Raw genomic sequence first — 23,091 nt, 5'->3', positions numbered from 1 at the left:
AAATTAATTGAACCCAGTGGGGGCATTGGAACCTCCAATCTATAGCTGGCCAGTCGGAAGCACAGATGGTAACCTGGGTTTCGACTGGCGTCTGAAGTTGCGGAAGGGGGCAGGCTTGTGGGATTGAGCCCCCAACCTGTGGGATCCAATGAGCTCTCCAGGTAGAAAGTATCAGAACTGAGTTGAATTCTATGATGCCCAGCTGGTGTCGGAGAATTCCTTGCTGGATGTATGGGAAAAAAAAACCCCACACATTGGAATTGGGCACAGAACCCTTTTACCTGCCCATGAGTCACAGTAGAATGAGAAGGTTTGCATTTTACATAGACCAAGATTGTAAAAAATTAGTTATATGCAGTTATGACACTGGCCCACACTGGCCCCCCTTTGAAGGGCAGAAGATGCATCTCCTACTGGTGCAGTATGGAGATGAACAAGAGAATGCCAGGTCACCTAAGACAGGTTAACAGCAAAGAGACTGCTGTGAATCGCAGCGGGGTGAGGCATCCTTGGAAGAGAAGGAAGATGGACCAAGGGCAAGAACCAGGATGGTTACTAAAATAGAAATGCCAAACACACATTAAATTAGCTTTCTACTTTAAACACTCAAATACATAGAGATATGGAAGAATAAAAGTGCATATGAAATCATCACTGTCAAACATTTATTGAATAGTAAGTACAGTGGTTACTTTTATGTGTTTAGACCTTAAATTGCTAGTCTCTCTCTCAGAGGAAAAAAATCAAATGAGCAAAAGTTTACTCATCACACTGCAGGGCCACCCCCTCCTCCAGTTCAAAGGAAGCGTCCTCCTTCTTCCTGGGCAGGCTAATCCCTCTACCTGTGCTCCTGTGAATTAATTTACTCATTCAACCAACACCTGTCAGCGTCTATGTACCAGGCACCCCACTTAGTGTTAGGGCTAGAAAGTGGTATGAGAAATGGTCCCTCATCTCAGGCTAGTGGGAAAACTTAGCAATCACAGGACACAAATGCTATGAAAGAGAAGTGCATGGGGTCAGCACCAAATGCCCCAGCTTGGGTTTCCGCTGGCTCCCTTGACAAAGACATCTTTCTCTACCCCAATTAAAGAGTTGATTATCACTACTTTCAAATTTAAAACAAACAAACAAAACCCCTCTCCTTCCATCTTTTCGCTAGGAACCTTTCATTTGGGAGGCCAAGAAGAGCTGTTATCTCTCAGCTGTGATGATTCACTTACACACATTTTCTACCCAAAGCCTCTGTCCACAACTTGAACGGCACAGACGCAAAATTCTGCGCCAAGCTCAGAAAATGACCAATTGCCTCCACGGACTAGTTACCGCCTGGGCCAGCTGCCTTCACGGGCCAACTGCTCTCTTGATGTCCCGAAATGTCTCTAACTTCTGGATTCGCAGGTAAGAGCCAACAGCATTCAGCAGCGAATCCCATCAGTAGCCCTGCTCTCCCATCTGACTTTCCAGCTACTCTTGAAACAGCACAGGGAACAGTCCCAATTTAGGCAGCTAAATATATGGCACATCATACACACCAAGCTACAGATGGAAAGCCACATATGCGAGGCTGCCGCAGCTCACGCTGTCTTTCACAAACCGACTGACTGCAAGACATATTTTTGGAAAAGAAGGGAAAGGGGAGAGACAGGCTTAAAAAAAAGGCACCATTGACAGTAAGGTCTTTTTCCAAGAGGAGGAAGAAGAGGTGTTTTGTTCTCCTTCTTGACATTTGAAACTCCTGTTCCTCTCACAGGAGTCCTGGGAGGGCTTTGAAGAAAGTCAGAATTTGAAAAAGAATAGATACTGTACATGTATATGTATAATTGAATCACTTTGTCGCACATGTGAAACTAACACAACATTTTTAATCAACTACACTCCAATATAAAATAAAAGGTTTTTTTTTTTAAAAAAAGAAACAGCTATGTATACAGAATAACAACAACAACAAAAAATAAAGTCTATTTTGTCTGATACGGAAAAAAAAAAAGAAAGTTAGATAACAGAGTAAGACGTCATGGGGACAGGAACTCGGACGGAGAGCCCCAGAGCCGCGGGGATGTCGGGAGCACAGGCTCCACCAAACTGCTGTCCAGGGGCCACAGGACCCAGGGCCACCGTCCTGCAGAGCTGGTGATGAGGGTGAACATATGGCTCTCTGCCGAATCCTTCCCTCCAGCCTGGACACCTGCGATCCATCATAATGAGGATGGACACGGAACTCAGGGCACGAAGAAGCTGTGCTCAAGCCTCTTCCAAGAGGCTGGCCATTGCCTTTCTAAGAACGACCCTCACTTCTGCAGGCTGGCTGTCTTCTTCAGGCTTGGTATTTAGGGTAACGATTGGTCAAGACTGAGAAGCGACCTACAATGTGTTTTCCTCTTCTTGAGTCTCCAGAAGCAGGACAGAAATGCACTACCACCACCACCTTGGATTCTCTGTCTGTTTCAACCACCAGATTTTGTCACTTTGAGGAGATCAAACGCTACTTTCTTTTTTAATCATGTCAACATCGTTCAAGCACTGCTATATCCTTTTGCAAAATATAAGAGCAACAGATTGTCAAAGTAGAATATCTGGAAATAAAGCATCACCTATAGTTCCACCACTTGCGAATAAATCCATAAATGCTTTGATATAGCATTTTCATCCTCTTAATCTTTTTTCTTTACATAGTTAGGTGTAACCTTTATCATTACTTTCACAGCTAAAATTACAGTTTTGCTCATGACATAGGCTTTGCCCCATTTTACTTAATAGTTACTGAATAAATGATTTTTAGTTGCTGTACAACATCCCACTTTAAAGATACATGATTTTACCAGTCTCCTACCGTCAGGCATCTGAGTTGTTTCTATTTTTTCACTATTATAACCATTTCTATGGCATACATTCTTGATATAAATATTCACCAAGAATAAGTTTTCAGAAATGAAAATACTGGGAAAAGGTATGCACGTTTCAGAGGCTCTTGATACAAACCGCCTTACAGAATGGTTGTACCCACAGATATTCACATTACTAGGTATAAATGTTCATCTCACCTCACCGTCACCAATGCCATGTATTGCCATTTTTTTAATTATGGCAATTTAATATTCAACTTTTGTTTTCATTTTTAACTGTTTTTCACTTTTTAATGTGTATTTCAGGCACCCGTGTCTCTTCTTCTGTGATCTGTACATATCTTTAGCGCATTTGTCTTTCATAATATTTGTCTGGACTTAAGTTTAAGCAAGAACTTATATGAGGCTCATTGTACCTTTAGCCAAATAAAGCAGGGTCTGTTTAGATTTCACCCTTAGCATTTGATGTGTGCCTCTCTGTTATCCAATAATCTGCAAAGGACATGACTGATTCTGAATAAATCTGGTACATAACTGAAGGGTACTAAGACATACTTTTATACCCACACACTTGACGTGAGGCCACACAGTCTGCTATTTTTCATGAATTCCAGTGCAATTTAGTTTGTGGCTAGAGGTTACTGAGATTAATGATTTCATTAAACATGTAGAGAAGGCCAAAGTATACTCCGTACTATTAATAAACTCTACTTACTGACCATCAACATATTCATAATTTGAGGTTCAGCCATGAACTTGAAAATAATAACATGTTTAAACTACAGCCTTTTAGGAACATTGGTAACTAGTGAGAATCCCTAAGAAAATGTCCAGAAATTTAGAGAATTTTAGTAACATAATATTATCTACGTGAGAACTGTGCCAACATACCCCTGGGCTCTGCCTGACACGCAGTAGACATTCAGTAAGTGTTTGTTGAATAAATAACTGTCCCAGGGTGCCGAGCTCACTGCTCCTGACCTGACTCAGATCGCATCTCCTGCCTGTTCCCTGTGTCCAGCTGAACCCCAGGCCTTTATCCCTGTTGAGCCCCTTGAACTCTGCACCTCCCGCCCTGCTTGGGCCTCCATGCCAACTGGTGCCAAACCTTGCCTGCATTGGGCCTGACACCCCAGTTGGACCAGGTTTTGCCCTAAAGGCTTTTGTCCCCTTCAACACCAGCTGGAGGCCCAGCTGTGGTTTGGTCTCACAGCGGGTCCACCCTGCAGCCCAGCTCCCAGGCCTCTGCTGATGGCCACTGACCAGCGATGGCACACACGCTTTTGGTTCTTATGCTTGAATGTTTGGCCTCAGACTAATGACAGCGTGTTTGGACGATGATTCCCAAACTGGAAATTCGTTTTTAAGGCAGTCAGTTGACTATGGTCAGAAACACGTAAACAGAGATTTTTTGTATTTCTGTCTGTTGAATTAAACTTATAGTAAAAATAAGATGTGGGTCTTCCTTTTTCAGCCTCTGTTCTACTTCCCCGCCCAGTGTCTGCCCATAATAGTGTCTCATATAAGAAGGACATGATTTAGCACTTACATATGGGGGAAAGAGGTTTGACATCAATAAATACCACTGCTGCCTTAAACTCCCTTTTGAAAAAGCCATGATGTAAGTACATATGCTCCTGGTAGCTTGTTCATTACACACTCCGGAGAAATGCCTATGGAAGAGCCCAGGATTCTATGGTTGGACCCAAGGAGTTACCACCTCCCAACATACTCAGCTCCACAACCCCCCCACCCCCACCCCCTGCCCCGCCTTCCTGTCCCACGGCTGCAGCCTCGGTACAGGAGCCTTCACCACCTCAACTGTTTATAATGCCTTGTCATTAGTCTCCCAGCCTTCACGTTCTTTTAAGGACAGAGGTTATGTCATATTTATTTTTATTTATTTATAAGTAGCTTTATTGAGATATAATTCACCTACCAAACAATTCACCACTTCAACCACACAAGTCACTGTTTTTACTATAGTCACAGAGTTGTGTGGCCACTACCTCAATCTCATTTTAGAGCATTTCATCTCCCTGAAAGGAAACCCGTACCTATTAGTGGTCACTGCTCATCCCCACCTACCCACCCACCCACCTACCTGGAGTCCTAGGCCACCAAAAATCTACTTCCTGTCTCTACCCATTAGGTGGTTCTGGACATTTCATGTAAGCGAATTATACAATATGTGGTCTTTTGTATTTGAATTCTTCACTCAGCATCATGTTTTCAAGGGACATCTGTGCTGTAGCGTGTATTAGTACTTCATTTCTTTCTACGGCAAATACTTTTGTATGGATAAGTCACATTTTGTTTATCAGTCCATCCACAGGTGGACATCTGGGTTGTTTCCACCATCTGGCTATCCTGAACACGTTTTTGTGTGAATGTATGCTCTCCTCTCTCTTGGGTTCATACTTAGGAGTAGAACTGCTGGGTCATGCAGTAACTCTACATTTCCCATGTTGAGGAACTGCCAAATTATTTCCCAAACCTGCTGTGACTCCCAGCCCACTCCAATATCCCCTCTACCCTGCTGTCATAGTGACCCAGCTGGAAAGCCAATCTAACCACTATTAAAAATGGTCAACAGTGCCTATGGCCTGCAGGCTAAACTAGAAACTCTAAAATGCATATAAACCCTTGATGATGTTGGTCCTAATCCTTCAGGGTCGTCATCTGGCCACACCTCCTCCCACCCAGACCAACATCCTCCTACTTAGTACTCCAGCATCCTCTGACTGCCTGCAGGTCCTCGACTGCCCCAAGCTTTCACACGCCTCCGGGTTCTGCCCATGTCACTCCCCCTGCCTGGAGCACTCCCCCGCCCCAGAGCACATGCCCTTGACCTGAGACAACTCGAATTGTCTTTCAAAAGTCTTTTCCGTGATGCCCTTTCTGACCCCGCCACCTACGGCCAATCTCTCCCCCCTGTACCACTTGTTTAAGGTGTGACTCTGCCGTCATCGCCTGTGAGGGGCAGGGACCTGGCGTGTGACTGTGTCCACCCCTAGCATGGACGATGCCGGCACAGAGGGCACGGCCAATGGATGAACAGACTGAACACCCAAGTCTTTCAAAACCTCAAAGCATAACTCTCCCGTTACCCATCTATTCCTGCATTTAAGAAGCTATGACGCTTCAGGTCACGCCGAACATAATCACTTCCTCCTGGAACTTCATTTCCTCTCGGCTCTGTCCTCTACCTTCAGCATCCTCCCTACAAGAACCTGCACGTGACGAAACCTCACAAAATCGTGTTTTCCAGACCAACTGATAAACCAATGGAACCTCCAAGGATAGAAAAGTCTATTCCTTCCCTTCATCTACGTCCACAGCAAAGACGGGGGGCTGAGGGCAGAAGGAGAGCCGGGCAGGACGCAGGCCAGCGCTTCCAAGATGGAGCCACGCCCCTTGGTGTTTTCTCTTCCCCCACCTCAGCTCCTGTGAGTCCTACAATGAGAATAAAGTCATCGGGCAAAGGCTCAGCGGCCCTTCCAGCTCATCTCCCTGCGGATGCCGACTTCTGATCAGCAGCCTGGGTGGGAACAGATGGAGAGAGAGGAGACGGTTCACAGACCCTGGTGACCACTTACAACTCTAAGCAAAATATAAAAGAGAATCTCATCACTGTCACCCATATGCTCCCTTTCCCTGGGTGAGTCGGATGGGGTCTGACTTGTAGTGCAGGAAGCGCTGGCTGCTGCTGACAGAAACATTTACAGGGCAAAGGAAATGCGGGGGGGGATCCCCTATCCACAAGTGGGCTGCGTTCAAGAGTGCACGTGTAAATCGCTCCGAAGGCACAGGAACGCTAGGATCTGTGGTGGTGACGTCCTCGGGCCAGCCACAGGGCCCTGATCCACCACGCGCCTGCGGAGATGCACCCAGTGCTGTGAACCAGCCCGAGTCCACGGCCGTGAGGTCCAGTCCCAGTTACGGCTCCCCAAGTCAGCACGACAGACATCGGATGGGACAGGGGACCATCCCTCCCTCCCCCACAAGACCGGGGACAAGGGGCACTGGCTGCAGGGAAGGAAGGAAGGAGCCAGGTGACAGCCAGGGACAGAGCCCCAGAGGAAGCAGCAGGACAGGACACAGAGGGGAGAGCACAGCCTCCCAGCGCTTCCAAGTCTTGGCTTTATTTCCTAAACAATGGTCTGTGTAGAGTGACAAAGAGGTGGGGCGGCAAGTGCCAGCTTCAGCCACCAAAGTGTCCCCAGGCCTGCGGGGACGTGTGGGAGAGGGTGGAATGCAGGAAGAAGGCGAATGTTTGATGTGGGAACAGGACAGCACCTTTCCCCCATTTCCCCTTAACTCCCCCCACCCAGCTAACACAGGACCCGCATCAACACCAGCAGGAGGGTGACAGGGATCCCAGGCAGACCAAGGTGAAAGGCAGAAAGGGATGGAAAACAGTAACCCCAAGTTCTGACAACGCAGAAGGCAGGGATGGCTCCACACGCCAGTTTGGGGAAGTGTGCTTGGAAATGATCGATTGTCACAATACTGTTACTTTTTATGATCGTGTGACATTTGATAGAAGAAATCCAAGTGGCCAACACTGAAACATTAAAACTCAAAGAATAGACATATGGTACCATATAGGCTTAAGCAACCTGCCATTTCTCTGATTCATGGCCACAGAGGAGAGACCACGGCATTCAAGGTTTCCGCTCAGAGGACCCAGGTGTGGGATGTCCCAAACTTCCCGCTCATCAGCGAGATCAATGCAATTCAGCGCTTTTAAACTGTTGGCTTGAGCATGATGGGTGAAACCATCAACAGACTGTGAGAAGAGGTTACTGATTCATAGAGAAATGGAAGCAGATGAAGTAATCAATAGATCTTAAATTATTATTTTAAAAAGTGGTTTCACACTTCTGCTTCCACTCCAGGGTATGATGAGTTTAAAGACACATTGCTCACAATGAAAAAGAGCCAGACTCCCTTCAAATTCAGGACTTTTCTGAACTTCGCGGAGAGCTGAGGCCACAGAACAAACGGCTGGTCCCAAATCTGAGGAGAGACAGGAGCCTGCAGGGAGGGGAGAGCAGGGAGCGCTGGCCCAGAGGGGCGGAGGACATGGGGTGGGAGAAAGAAGGCTGAGCACAGGCTGGCGGCACAGGGACGCCCTGGGGCTCCAGAGAATGGATAGGTCTGTACCCCCGCGGCTCTTCCTCCAGAAGCCTCCTCGGGTACTCACAGAAAATCAGAGCCTTAGAAGTGTCCACGAGGTGCAGGCCCGGGGGCGGGGGTCAGCAGCCATGTCGGGGGGCCCTTTCCTCCTGTCCCCCTCTCTGGAACCAAAACCTATTGTTGGGGAAAGCGCAACAAACATTCTCACCCTCAGGAACTGGTGAAAGTTCCCTGCAGCTGGGGAGGGAGGAATAAAAAGTCTTATTCCTGGGGTGGGACAGGAGACACCCCAAGAACCAAAGACCTGGTAGGACTGAGATTTAATCAGAACATCAGAGACAGCTCCACTCCCCACTGCCCTGCAGTAAGCGAACAAGCTTGAATAGTAAGTGACAGCAGAAATGCTGGGAGGGGACAGGACAGGAGCACAAGGAGACCTTCCCCAAGGGGTCACAGGGCTGGACGGACAGCCCTCAGGCAGAACCACCTCCACCCTAACACAAGGTATGACCGAGGAATTTGGAGCCTGGGATGCACTGAGGGTAACCATAGCAACCACAAACCTCAAGCCCCGCCCACTCCTGCTCCTGTGCATGCATACACACGGCACAGGAAAGGGAAAAGTGCGCCATTTCCAGGCATAAACACTATTTATCTCAGTCTCTACTAGCTACACCAGAGTCAACAAAAGTTATGAGGTTTGGAAAAGACGAGAAAAAAATCCAAGACACAAAGCAATCATCAGAACCGGACTCAGAGATGACACAGATGCTGGAGTCATCTGATAGGGAATTTAAAATAGCGATGATTAATATGTTAAAGGTGGAAAAAGTGGACAACACATGCGATCAGATGGGCAACTTCAGCAGAGAGATGGAAATGATCAGAAATAAATGGAAATGCTAGAAATTAAAAGCGCAGTAATAGGCATAAAGAACGCCTTGATGGGTAGTCTCTCTGCTGAGGAAGAATCAGTTAACTTGAGGTGGGTCAATGGAAGTTACCAAACACAAAGAGAAAAAAAAGTGAAAACAAAAAAGAAACAGAACATCCACTAGCTGTGAGACATTCACACAGGTGGAGTCCAGAATGAGACAAAAGGCACGGGGCAAAGAAGGACTGGCTGAAATACTGGCTCAGAATCTCCCCAAATGAATGACAGACACCAAACCACGCAGCTAAGCAGTCCCGAGAACACCAGGCAGGAGAAACACAAAAACGAAGCAAAGCTGAGGCACAACCGAGGAGACAGTGCCGTACCAGCGCTGCCTCCCAGGGCTGCTGCCTGCACACGTGCAGAATACTGACCGCAGGGAAGCCGGGGAGAGGCAGGCGGGAACCCTGCGCTGTTCCTGCAACTCTCCTGTAATTCCAAAATGACTGCAAAATACAGCATTTCTTAAAAGTGGTTTTGGTGTTAGGTACTCTGTTGAGAATGCACTAGTAACACCCAGGGCAGAAAATGAAGATAACTTTCTAAAGACGTCCTCTCCACTCATCCCCAACCTCTGGCATTTATGTTCTTGAGTTTAGAGTTTAAATCTGATTTGTGATGGGTCCCAGGAACCCAAGTACTCTTTATGGTATTGTTTTGATGGAAAATATCCTCCCACAAACAGCTAATTTACAATGGAAATTGAAGAGCGGAGGTGAGAACTGGGTATCTTGGGTTTTCTGTAAACTTTCTTCCACAAGGTTCGAGCCATCTCTCTTATACACACGGACCGGGCAGGGTGTACTCAGAGACAGGAGCTGAATGGGCCGCGAGTCTGGTGCCCCAGGCCCATGCTGCTCACCCGGCACGGGGAGCAGGAAGCCGAGACCCCAGGGCCAGCGGGGTCAGGGGGTACCTCGAGGGAGTCAGACTCTGGCCAGGCTAGGCTCCCGAATGGGAAACACCACTGTGAGGGCTTGCAGCCACTGAACAGGGAAAGCACTGTGCACCCATGGCTGCTGCCGGATGTGGTGAGGAAGACGAGCTGAGTCTGATAAACCAAGGGTGACAGAGGGAAAAGGGTCCGCGAGCTCATCGCACGGCCTCGGGAAGATGACAGGGAACTTCTGGCTGGAAGAACCTGAAGACTGCAGAAAGGCTTACAGGGGGCAGGGCCTTGGGTGCAGAGGATGGCGCACGGGGAGCAGGAGGGTCAGGGCAGGCAGGAGAGCTGGGCACTGGGCGAGGGGGGGAAGGGCAGGAGAAGCAGCGGGAACAGAGCTGGCAGGCAAGCTGGGATCAGAAGGCGGGCAGGGGCCCCCAGGACTGCCGGCACCGTGGGCTTTCATCCAATCCAGAACTCACATAAAGTGCGTATGTTGGAGAAGAAAACAGGACCGTAAACCCCGTCTCTTCCCTTAAGCACGGGACACGCCCACCACCCGGCTCCCTGACAGCTCCCGACTGGCTCTTCTGCACTCCATCTTCTCTCCTGACTCGTCAGCTCCCACCCCTCTTCCACACTGCTGTAGGAGTCTCAGAAGAAACGCACCCCGATCAGTTCAAGTAAAGCATTTCATGCTGAAGGCGCCCAGCCCCGCATGACCCCCTCCCCTTAATTGAATGATGCGGCCCCTCCCGTGCCGCTGTCTGCCCGTCTCCCCCAGGAGCTCATGAATTTCCTTCTCTTCCTTTAAAACCTTCTTCCCAAGAACATTTATACAGCTCACCCGGGTGGGGCCTCTCCCAACCGTCTGCACCCCTTGGACGTGCTTTTAGGTTTCCCCCATACTATCCGGAACCAGAGAAGCGTGTGGATAGGTCAGAGACCCTTGGAGGTCCGAGGTGGCATGGCCAGGAGCTACGATCTGAAGGTCTGGCATCTGAGCCCATCACTTGCCACCTGAGTGGCCTGGAGGCTGTTACTTAACCTCCGAGTTCCAGACTCACGCTGACAAAATGGAGGTAAAATGAATCCAGGGTGCTGGTGGAAGAGGGGATGAGATGAACCAGTGCTGGTGAGATGTCAGGACAGGGCCTGGTGCACAGACACAAGACCAGCTACGATAAACCACGGGGTCCCCATCTCCGACCACGGGACCCCCAAGATGCCACCACTGCTTGAGCACCTGAGAACCACAGCAAGTGTGAGGAGGCGGCGGTGAGCTGAGCGGGACTCAGGAGCTGAGCTCACTACCCACCGCCCCCCAAATGAGGGACCGTCTGACTACAGATCCAGGCGACCCTGTGAGCTAAAGCCCTTGGCCCAGGCCTCAGGGTCCTCGTGTCCAACATCCCCAGTGACTCTTGGGTCCCGCCTGCTGGCTGGGCTGATCTCCCCCTAACCCCACCCCGGTCCTATTCCCCGGTCAGTCGGCTTTCTGGCCCCCGCCCTCTGCTGCCATCTGTTCCCCTCTCACTCGCCCCTCCCCGTAACCCCATCTCCCCTTCGAGGCTGGCTCAGGTCCCACCTGCTCTGAGGTCTCTCCCGAGCCCCAGGGGCCTTCAGGCACCGATTCTGACACTCGGACCAACGGCCACTTTCTGCCACTGAACCTCAGTCACTGAGAGCTTTGTCTCCCCATGTGGGGAACCGGGTCCTTCAGGCCAGAGACCTGGCTTCATCCTCCTTCCCCCGCCCCTCAGGCCACTGGGGACGTTCTGCCCGCAGAGCAGGTGTCCCGTCCACGCACGTCGATTAAGCCTGGGCACCGGGCCTCATCCACGACCCCGCACAGGACAAACTCGGGGTCTGGCTAAAAAACTATGGCTCCTTTCCGCAAACACCAGCTCCTCCCCAACGTGGCTGACAGACTGGGCCTGCTGGGCTGCACCCCTTGCCTGCCGTCTCCCCGCCGCACCTCCCACGGAGCCCGAGGCCCGGGTCCAGGCCTCCGCCCATCGCGCCTCTGCTCAGCACTCCCGCTAACGCAGCCACGTTCCTCCGTCCTGGACGTTCCCACAGCATCCCCAGCTCCCTCTTACAGCACATCCCTAGTAGGAAACGTGAGGCAGGAAGAACAGTGACACCTCAATTTAAGAAAAATCCCCTGGGAACGAAAGTGCTTCAAATGAGTCCAATAAAAAATTCTAACAACAAGGTTATCGTAAAACAAAGTTAAGACTTGCCGGTTTCTGCAGTCTTGCTAGAAAGTACTCCACACGCACAGGATGGGTGTCAAACCAAGGTCGCGCCTGTCCCGGTCTGCCGCGGGTCCACAGAGCTGGCCTCAGCGATGGTGTCAGGCTGCACAGTGTCCTAGTTCCGTCTCCCTGCCTCACCCTCCCTCCTGGCCTCTCTATTCGGCGGTAGGACTGGCTGCCCAGTTTGCAGGGACCAGAGCAAAATGGAAAGGTAGGGCCCCTTGTTCACAACTTACTGAGAATTTCAAAATATTCTGAGACAGCAGAGCACCTCCCCTGGCAGGAGGCTCAGCCACTCCCCAGAAGGGGGGCTAGGGTCCCGCCCCCGCAGAAGGGCAACGTCGCTACCCTCCTCACCATCCCCCCAGGAAGAATCCCTCTATAGTGTAGCCTCAAAACGTTTATTGGCATTTAAGCCTCTTATCTCTGATTTCAGAATAAAAAGCATTTCTCCCTATTTAGGAACGTAAAGCATCAGCAAACACACGAGGAGACCTCGGGGAGGAAGCAGACAGACGGAACGGGCTGCGGTGACAGAGGAAACTAACACCACGCAGGCCCGGTGGGAACTGGACAGTAAACACGCATGGTCCTTCCGTGCACGTGACGAGAGGGCGGGTGGGAAGGGCTGTCCTGGGTTCTACGGCCTTCGCCTCCCTGGAGATGCTGGCTGAGAACTGGGGCCCCGCTCAGGACCTGAAGCCCTATGTCCTGCCCACAGCAACCTCCCTGCACCACCTGCTCTCTTCCCTCCACACCCCGTCCACTGCGCGGAATACCCGTTCTCCCTTATTTCTGCACCAAGATCCCCAGGCGCCCCCAAATGCCCGGCAATGCACCTGAACGCCTGCCTTACCTTTCCTCCCCAAGTCACAAAGGAGCATCTCCCTGACATGCACGCTGAGCACGGTCCCGAGCACCCGGGTCTCCAAGCACCTGGCCCTGGGGCTGGACTCAGCAACATGGTCACCGGGCATCCTTGGAGGTTATGCGGAGGCACCAACAATGGACATACAAATCTCCGGGCCCTCACCCGGTGCCTCAGCCACCCAGGAAGCACGCGGTCTTGGCTGTGGAGCCCAGGAGGTGGGAGCTTACTGGGCAGGCGACGGTCACTAAGGCTTTAGAGCTATTCCCGTATCCCCTTGTTTTAAGACGCGTCTCAGGGTGCCTTCAAAACCTTCAGTTTCTTGTGGCTGGTGGTTTGACTCCATCTCACCGTAAAATCAAGTCTTTTGGCGTCTGAGACACTCTTGCCACCACTAACCCTGCGAAAGCTGGAGGAGGGGAGCTGCCCAGGCCGGTACAGAACCTCCCCATGGAGACAGCAGACACAGCACCTCACACAGGACTCACGGTGTTGGGGGTTTGGGTTGTAAAAGGGGAATAATTCGGGAGGCTAAACTTTTATGAAATGACGTCGAATGTAGGCCCCGGAGCTCTATTTAAATGTACCATCAAAGCCCCAAATTGTGCCACTCAGACTTAAACAGGAGCCTGTGTATCCCACACAGGAGTCATGAACCACAAACACAAAGAGCTTTTCTGTTCACTTGAGGAGATAAACAGTTAGGTTTCCGAAAGCACAGGATCTGATCATGCTTTTCTACTTTATCTTCTTTTCCCAGACGGTTGTACAAAAAATTCATGTTATTATGTGAGAATCCAATGCAAGAATCAGTGCCAGTGAAACATCTGGTGAAGGGAAGCTGGGGCAAATGTTGTTCCCTCTATGTTTCAGAGATAGATAGTAATTCAATCAACATGGATAATAAATTAGATGGTCATCAATAGGCATTCGCCCTCCGCAGGCTTCACAGAACTGTAGGAAGTGACCATGGTCAGAGCAGACCTTACAGATCATCTGTCTGAATCCCTTCTTCCACAGAGCAGAATCCCAAGGGGTGGGGCATATCCTGTCACCCAGCAGAGGGGGGCAGGACACCCCTCAGGGACGGTTCCTCGGCAAAGCCAAGAAGAAAGCCAAAGTGGTGCTTTGTATTTTGCAGAAAGCTGGGCCGGGTGGGCCTTGGGGGACATGAAAGTCAACTTCTCCCCCAGCCACCAGGAGGTGAGGGGTCTGGGTCAGAGTCACACAGCCTCTGCTGTGTCATCACGCCTCCTGCCCCACGGTTGGCTTTAAGTCTACTCAACTGTTATCATCCAGAAGCATCCCACAGGGTTTTATTATTATTCGTTTAAACACAAAGAACCCCCATCCTTATCACACTAGTTCAGGGTTCAGTGAATCCGTGGCCCTCGTGTAGAGCTCTCTGAGGGTGTGGAACCCAGGTTTGCCCATGGACTTCCACTCAACTGCCCCAACGTTTAGACTACTGACACCCAAACACAAAATGGTCTCTCCAAGGTTATGTTTAAAAACCCAAATACGTTATGTTAAAGATACACTTCATCCTTACAGGGTCCCATTGCTTGTTCTCACGCGTTATAAAACACAGATTTCAAATCAGACCCTTTCCGTTCCTTTCGTTCTCCTCAACTAGGTGTATGTCAAAGAACCGTGAGCCAGGACTGCAAAGGTCTTCAAATGTAATTCAGTCCAACCACGTCTCTGATGCTAGAGTCATGAATTATCACCTCCTGGCCATCCAGCTGATGACAGAATCCTTGCAGTGACGGGAATCCCACTTTGCTCCAAAACATCACTGTTTGACAGTTACTCCTTTTGCTGAATTTAACTCTGCCTTCCTGCAGCTCCCTGACTAGTGAAGTCTTTCATGATGCCTCAATTCCTGGGAATATAAAAGATCCCCTCCACCATCTTTTGTGATAAGAATGAAAAAGTGAGATCAACTGTGTATGACAATCAAATACATAGAAACATATTTAAAGTGTTTGCGTCTATTTACTCATCATATGAACATAGCTGACAAGACTTTCCCCAAACTTGGAAGGTGTGTGTGGACTGATCTGCCTTCACACACAGGCTGTGTTAAGCCCCACGGGGCAGCATGACAAGAGGGTTTCGGACAGAAAGTCAGACGTACCACAGAGCACCTCAGCTCAGGGACAAGAGGCCCGAGTCACCGAGAACCACAGGCCTTGCACTTTAGATCCTGTACACAGAAAAGCGGACGGGGATTTCAGACATGAAAGCAGATTAAAAATCACTGATTTGTAATCAAGTCCTTTTGAAAGTGCTTTGCGCGAGGGCAGCTCTGGCAGCGTACTCCACAACCAGGGTTTCCTTTTTAAGGATGTTTAATGATTTTCCCTGGGGGTCAGCTGGGCAAGTAATAGTTGTGGAAATGTTTCATAAACCCTAAAGCACTATAAAATGGGATGCTACACCCTCACGATACTTTAAAAGCTTACTGAGTGCTTACCTTGTGTTTATACTTGCTAGATCCCCAGTGCAGTAGGCACTTTTAATACCTCATATAAATGAGTAAAATCCTGACATCGGTGAACGAAAACCTGTCACTTGCCATCCGCCTCTACAAGGATGAGGTCAATAGCCACGGCAGCCGCTGACCTTCAACTCACCCTGAAAGGAGTTCAGGGTGGAGATCAGGAACGAGGCCCTCTGTGCTCTGGGAAACACTGGCAGAACAGGCCTTCAGATAGAGGTTTTCAGGAGATTTTATGAGCCCAATTCTTGCATCTTCTCTTATCTAGAAAAGCACTAAAATCATGAATGGTGACATGTGCTCCTCGTGAATGGCAGCCACCTTCTGCCAGAACGTGTGCTTCACTGCACGGACCCCCTTCACCAAAGTCACACATACGCTGACCCCCACCCCACCTCTTCGGATCAGTTCCTCAGAGCTGTCTGAGATGCTGTCCTGGGCTATCGTCCTCATTTTGTCCCCAAATAAAATTTAACTCACTACTCTCACATTGTACTTTTTTTTTTTCAGTCAACAGACCAAAAGCTTGATCTTGCAAAAGATTTCTTTGCCTAGTCTAGGTATATGAAAAATGATAATATACCAAAACTGCATTAATTTACAGTTCACATGTAAAGGGGAAAAAACCATAAGACAGGAAAGCATCCAGAGAGAACAGGCATAAATAGCAGAGGGAGGGTTTCTGGTATGACTAAAGAGGGTTTGTCTTCCTACAGGTTGATGAGATGGTCGTTACAGAACTAAAGTAGGGAGCAGGGTAAGGTGGACAAGCCATGTGTCTGGGAAGTATCTCCTTTCCGGAAACAGGAGGAAGAGCTGGATGCCCTCGAAGGCAGTTCCTCTTCCAAATTATTAGTTGGTTTTTGAATCAGTAACAACGGAAAAATTGGTAAGAAGAGTCTTCCAAGAAACTCCAAGACGAGGCTGCTTTTTTCTAAAATTGACACAAACACAATTAATACTAGGTTGTTCTGTGCCCATGAAGAAAGGTGAGGCATTCACTCTCCTAGCTTCCAGGTGCTCTGCCCACCTCTAGAATATGACCTAGTGGTTAAGGACGTGGACGCTGGAATCAGACTTCTGGGTTCAAATCCCAGCTCTGTCACTTGCTAACAGAGCCCCCTTAGGTGATTTACTTAATTAATCTGAGCCTCCATTCCCTCACCCCGCAAAAGGGGTCACTGCCAGTGTAAAGCTCCCAGAACAGAGCTGGGCAGACCTAAGTGCTACAAGTACATGTTCGCGACTACTGTCCTGGCCGGGGCCTGATGACAGGGCCCGGTCTCTAGACGTGCCTGGGAGAAGGCATAAAACGAAAACTGCCTATCACACTCTATTTGGCTTTCAATATTTCATGTTTATATTTTGTTTTCTTTCTTTTTTATTGAGAGCAGGAAGTTCCACCTTCTGCCAAGAAACAATGAACCTGTCCACTCAGTGACTGCAGTTTCCACGAGGAAGTGAGTGGAAGCAGATATTTCTGAAAAATACAAAAAGCCAAGCCTTGCCTTCAGTCGCTCATTCAGAGCTGCCTATGCGTCATCCCCAAAGCCACCGCCAGCCTCTGCAGCCGGGCTCTGCCTGGGCCCAGACCCGGGTGCCCCTCCGACCACCTTCCACCCCCTTCGCAAGCGGGCCAACCTTCGATGAAGTCCGAGGCCGTGTAAGGACGCTGGTCGGGGCTGCTCTCGGCCGGGCTGTTCAGGGCCTCCACGGCCAGCTGGATGACCTCCACCAGCTCATCCCGCTTGTCCTTGCGCACGGGCTTCTCCTCGGGGTGGCGGGTCAGGCCCGTCTCCAGCTGGTACACTTTGTGCAGGGTGAAGCTGTCAAAGGGCACAGCGGCATACTCGGTGGCCTGCTTGACGCCAGTGTGCACCTCCGCCCTGTCCACCTGGGAGCGCAGGAAGGCCAGCAGGTCGGCCTGGGCCCTCCCGGGGGGGCCCGCGGGGTCCCCCGTCAGACGCTGCGCGGTCCTGAGCTGCTCGCTCCTCTCCCGCAGCTCCTCCTGGAGCTGTGTGATCTGCCTCTGGAGGCTGCTGATGTAGTCGCGGTGACGTTCTTCCCACTCCTGCATTGCCGCCTGGTACCCGTCCTTCCCCGTGGGGCCGTTGGCCCGGGGCAGCCCCAGCTGCTCCTCGTCGCCCCTTGGTGTGCAGGCCAGCATGTAGAGGACAGAGACGACGCAGCAGAGGAGCACAAGCAAGACCACAACCCGGGAGACCCAAGTGAGCAGCCCCCGGCGCACCATCCTCGCTCAGGGATCAGCCACGCGTCCAGCAGCCACGGCGTTCATCCCAGACCACCCGGCCCGCGAGGGGCGTCCCTGGACTAGACCACAGGGAGCACACGTCCGGGGGTCCCCGAGCTGCTCTCATCCATTTCGGTCTACACAGCGTCTTGTTCCTGGGAGTCCACCACCAAGGGCAGTAGGTTCCTGACTTCTAAAGGATGAACTTCCAGGCAGAGGCAACGAGCCAGGGGAACCGTCCAAGTTGTCACGCTCATTCCCATCATAGCCTTCCAGAGGGAACCTGGGGAGACCAATGACAATAACACTTAGGACAATAACCCCCTTGTGTTTACCACGGCAATCAATAATCAATATTCAATGGAGTTTACGGAAAATGCTTACAACAGGTGATTAAATATTGTTCAGTGTTTCTAAATCAGAATGCAAATATGCATCTGCAGAGTAGCGTACACAAAGGACAAAGGATGCGGAAAAAAGATTGGAAGAAAACATGGCAAAATGTGAATTCTCTCTGGGTGGAAGGATTAATGGTGATTTTTCTGCGTCTCTGTAATTTTCTCTATCTTGCAAATTGTCCACAATGGCACATATTATTTTCATGGTTAAAAGGAAAAAGTAAAACTTGAATGACAATGAAATTGCAGAACAGGGCCTTCCCAGCACCCGAGGATGCAGACAGCGAGCATCCCGGGCTCCTGAGGCCACCCAACCAGGGTAGGCCTGCAAGCTGGCTCAGGGTGGTCCTCATGCTTTCTGATGAGGAAGTGAAGAAGCACCTGGAGGCCCAAACATGCAAATGCTAAGTGCGAATGATAACACTCAGAATGCATCCAGACAGTTCTTCCAGGACAGGGGATGATGAGTTTACCACAGAAAGGGATGGAGCTGGGAGAAGTAGACCAGAAATACTGCTTGTTCAGGACTCAAACCCAGGACGCCTCTGCTCAACCTCTGGGAGCAATTTCGTGTCCTGGCGGCTCATCAGAAACACCCAGCCAGACCACAGGGCCTTTCATCCAACTCCACCGCCCCCCCAAACAAATGAGGAGCCACCTGGCTCTCACCCGTGGTCCCCTTCCCCCGGGAAGCCCCTCCCTCCTCCACCCGGCACTCCTTCCTCAGTGCCCTCCCTTCCTTAATCCCCTTTCCTCAGCTCCCCTGCCCATCTGAGCCGAAAAAAAGAATGATAAATGGATCAAATAAGATTTCTTGTTGTAGGGAGATTTTAATAAAACTTTCCTAGATGCATCTTTTTATATCACTTCTCTGAAACAACCTCCCTGAGGGTACTGTGTCCTGGCCATTTTATAAAAATTCAACATTAAAAAAATCCCCATGAAAGCTAAATTACCTTTTTTTTTAAGGTTTTTTGTTTGTTTGGGGGTTTTTTTTGGCTGTGCCTTGCAGCTTGTGGGATCTTAGTTCGCTGACCAGGGGTTGAACCCAGGCCTCGGAAGTGACAGCACAGAGTCCTTACCACTGGACCACCAGGGAATTCCCTAAATTACTTTTTACAGTCTTCACCCGACCTAGAAATCCAGATTCTCACCTCATTTACTGGTGGGCTGTCCCCTTTACTGACTGGAAGGACTCCAGTCAATTAGCAACTTCAGGACCCCTGGGAGTAGGGAGAGATGATCCTTCTGGCATCCTCCCTACACTGAAAATACCATAAACAGTAAGGCTCACTGATGGTCTGAGTAGTCACCTGCCATGTCCTATGGCCACACTCTCGAGTTCCTCTCCTTTTTCCCTGGTGATGTGCCTCTTACATATATCACTATGCTATCAAAATAGTTTATTTCCCAATTTTCCTTTAAAATTCAACACATAACATTCTCTCCAATATTTCCCTTGGCCTGAGGATTTTCTCTCTCCTATAATTTAGCACAATACACGGTTATCAGTGCTGAGTTTAAAGTGTATGTTTAGCCGTGGAAGTCTTTTCTGTCTGATGAAAATCTCAGGCTTTGTATAATTACTATAATTCTGTGATTTAAAACATCTCAGCTTTGGTATTCAGGCACCTTGCTGTTTTTAAGGAAATCGCTCCGATGAACTCATTATATCCAAGTATTAAATTACCAGTGAAGACATGTTATCATGTTATGCGGCTACTTTAAAGACTTTTACTTTAAATGGACTGTCATTAAAGACAAAATAAGCAAATCAAATAACAAAAATGGAAGGTTTAACACCATTTGTTGTACTGTGGAAACAAAGTATGCAATCTTTCTAACATATTTTTAATGGAATAATGGTTATGTTTGCATAATAAATTGAAATCACATTGGTTAACCAAAGCAATGTATTAAAGCAATGGCTAAAGAAGTTTAAAACTGTACAACAATTATTAGTTCTGTTCCGTAAGTCTCTTGAAAGTCTAGTCTGGCTTTTGAAATTCACTAGTATAAATTTCAAAGTTATTTGGTATTCCATTCTTCTGGATGTAAAAGGAGAAAAAAACAGATCTAGGAAGGAATGACTTTTTAAAAGTAATAAAAGCCATAAAAATTACTGCCAAAGGAGCAGTGATGGATTTCTCCTTTTAAATGTCAGGAGCAGATAATGTATGTCAGAAACAAAATTCTAGACCTTTTAACACACAGTGTTTTGGGGATGTTTCTAGCAATCTAACCTGTAATGTTAATAGTAACACCTGGCCACACACTTGTCTGCTAGAGTCAGGAGGCTCATCCTTCGCACTCTTGCTTCTGTGGAGACATCGGGTTTTTCATCTGCAGCAAAGATCTGACCTTCCCAGCTCTACCACATACAGGAAAGAATGCCTCAATGAGATGTAACCCTGACCAAACGTACAGCCAAACCGCAAAGGTACAACCTCTCCCGCTCTCTGCAGAGGTGCTGGGAGAATTAAAGAGTTAACTTTTATAATGTGTTTACAGCTGCAGATGGAGAACACCATGTAATTACCAAGCACTATTACAAGTTAGAGACGACAGTGAAAATACAGCTGTACCATCCCAGCAGCATTGTGCTACTATTTTAAAAACTTAGAAAAGGCACCCAGATTTCAGAGGAGCTCCATCTTTGGGGTGGCTGGAGCGTGAGATACAGCCCTGTCAGTGACCAACGTTAGGAAGTGTGGGTGAAGGGAGGTGTGTGCTCCTATTTTTTAACCACAGAAAATCCCTCGTGCTCATCAGGTGTCTTGCCACCTACACTTTAAACGTCCATCCTTCTCAAGCGCTTTCCCCAGTGCTTTCCTGCCTCTTGCCAAATCCCCGAGGATGTTCTGTGATGCACCTTGTCCAAAACACTGAACTTATTGATTAGACTGAAGAGACATCCAAGCCCAGCGGTTTTGCTGCCATTCTTACAACCTCTCTGGGCAACAAAACGGCGGGCGGAGGCTCCTCCACAGTCCTCTGTGAAGGGAGAATACGCTGCAGAGCAATGCTCGCCAGATGCCCCAGGGTGAGCCAACCTAACGCAGCGCTACTCCCAAACTCTCAAGCTGGACAAGGGATCTAAGGACAGACTGAATAACCCTAAGAGCTCTGCCCTGGGGTATACAGGTAGGGGGCTGCATAAGGAATTTCTTTCTGAACATTTAAGGAAGAGAGTCTGAAAGAAGCAAGGGGCCCTAGGCCAAGGGGTCCAGCAATGGGTGGGTTTCTCAGACTCCAGGTACAAAAGCTGTCCGGCAGCCCTGACATCCTGGCCAGGCCACCAAGCATCCTGGGCAGCCCCGCATCTCCAAATAACACAACGATGGCCCAACCATAGGACAGAATCACAGTCCATTCCATCCAGGATACTGTCATTATTCATCCTTGCTATTACTGAGCATCTATTGTTATTATACACTGATAAGTTGTTACAGGAGATGAAAAGTGAACCAAACACAAATTCCATCAGCAAGTTCATGAGCTTGTAGAGGTATTAAGCCCTTTGCAAATAACTATAACATGAGCCCCCAGCAGGCAAACGTCATTAAAACAAATACAAAGCGTAATGCCATGCTCCCACCTACCAAATGTGTGGGCGGGGGCGGGGGGGGCGGTGTATGTGGGGATTGAGAAGAAAAGTATAAATAAATAAATTTCCAAATGAGAAAAGCTTAAAATAAATGTTAGGAATCAACAATGTTCGTAAAAATAAGATAGGCAAGTGGCCAAAGGTACTGTTTATCATTTCATCTTAAGAGTGGAAACTCTTTGAGAGTGAGACTAAGACAGGTCTAAGTTTGGTCCAGAGTCTGACACTCAACCAAAATGAGGACAGTGGAAATGAGAACTTCCACAGCTAGGACAGAGGCACCATTGGGACGGCTGTGCTCATTTTACTCTGTAGACCCCAGGGGACGTTTTGGTCACGAGGGCTGTGTCCTGTGACAGAACGTCCATGAAAGGCTCATAAATCACGAGGCCCGCAGGACATGCCCAGCTGTGAGATGCTGTCGGGGCAGCGGTAGGCGGAAAGGACGGTGGCTTTGTGGCGAGACCAGGTCGGGAGGCACTACACACCACAATGACAGGCCTTGTGAGTGATAAAGGAGACCATTCAGGGAGTGGCAATAAATTCCACGGGACAGCTCCACCCTGTGCACACACACAGCCAAAATGGATGGTGGGGAAGAAAACCAGCAGTGTGTCCTGAGCCAGGAAGTGGCGGGCCAGGGCCCCAAGGCCGCTGTGTGCATCGGCTCCTCCTGGGCACAGACAATCAGCTCTTTGACGGCAGGGGCACAGCTAACCTTCAGCGGCAGGATTAGCTGTACTAACAAAACATAAATCGAGGTCCTATCTCCTGGGTAAACACACCATCCTGAACGTGTGTGGAGAAGGCAACCTGCAAAGATTCTTATTCAGAGATGTTCTCGGAAACGTATATAAAGTAACTCTGTACACTTCACCCGGCCTCAGCGCTGCATTTAGAATCCCCTCCGCCTCCGTTTGGCCCCCAGGATGGCCTCCGCGTCCCTGCCTTCCCACCACGGTGTCTACCTCCCCCCATCAGCTCGGGGCCACACGGCCGGAGTGGGGGGATTCTGCAGAATCCAGCAGAACACGGACCAAAGCCACTGCAGGAGACGAAGACCCCCCCAGCCCCGAGCCCCTGCTCACTGTCTCCTGTTCAGATTCCTCCTAACTGTTCTCTATCTGGTCTCTTAAGAGAGACGAGCGTCTACACACAACCTCTGCAGTGCCGCTGCAGGGTCCACAGCAACCTGGCTCTTGTGCACACCTCTGCTTCAGAGCGAGACGCTGCAGAGAAGCTAAAGCAGCCTAAGGATGAGCGTAGTCTCCCCAAACCACACCCCCGGGGGCTTCGGAGCAGGGCTCCTCAGGCGTGGCAGACCTTTCCGGAACGCAGGCGTCTCTGCTCCACTGGGGCTTGAGTCAGCATCCATCACGGGCCAAATGCTTTATCCTC

At 49.5% G+C, this 23,091-nt stretch overlaps 1 protein-coding gene across 3 annotated transcripts in view; it reads right to left on the bottom strand.

The window, feature by feature from the left end:
* CSGALNACT1 (chondroitin sulfate N-acetylgalactosaminyltransferase 1) overlaps positions 1-23,091 on the bottom strand; it is a 328,662-nt gene that overhangs the window by 66,914 nt on the left and 238,657 nt on the right. For all 3 annotated transcript variants that reach the window (XM_027122991.1, XM_027122992.1, XM_027122993.1), the window contains exon 3: positions 17,079-17,971. In XM_027122991.1, coding sequence (XP_026978792.1) covers positions 17,079-17,688 — 610 coding nt within the window. In that variant the 5' untranslated portion in view covers positions 17,689-17,971. The remainder of the gene's footprint in view (positions 1-17,078; positions 17,972-23,091) is intronic.

The sequence above is a fragment of the Aethalodelphis obliquidens genome, unplaced genomic scaffold (genome assembly GCF_003676395.1).
Source record: "Aethalodelphis obliquidens isolate GAN/ISIS:26980383/991018 unplaced genomic scaffold, ASM367639v1 scaffold25, whole genome shotgun sequence".
NCBI lineage: Eukaryota > Metazoa > Chordata > Mammalia > Artiodactyla > Delphinidae > Aethalodelphis > Aethalodelphis obliquidens.
Note: the sequence above shows the minus strand (reverse complement) of the source record. Positions and strands in the feature narration are given on the sequence as shown.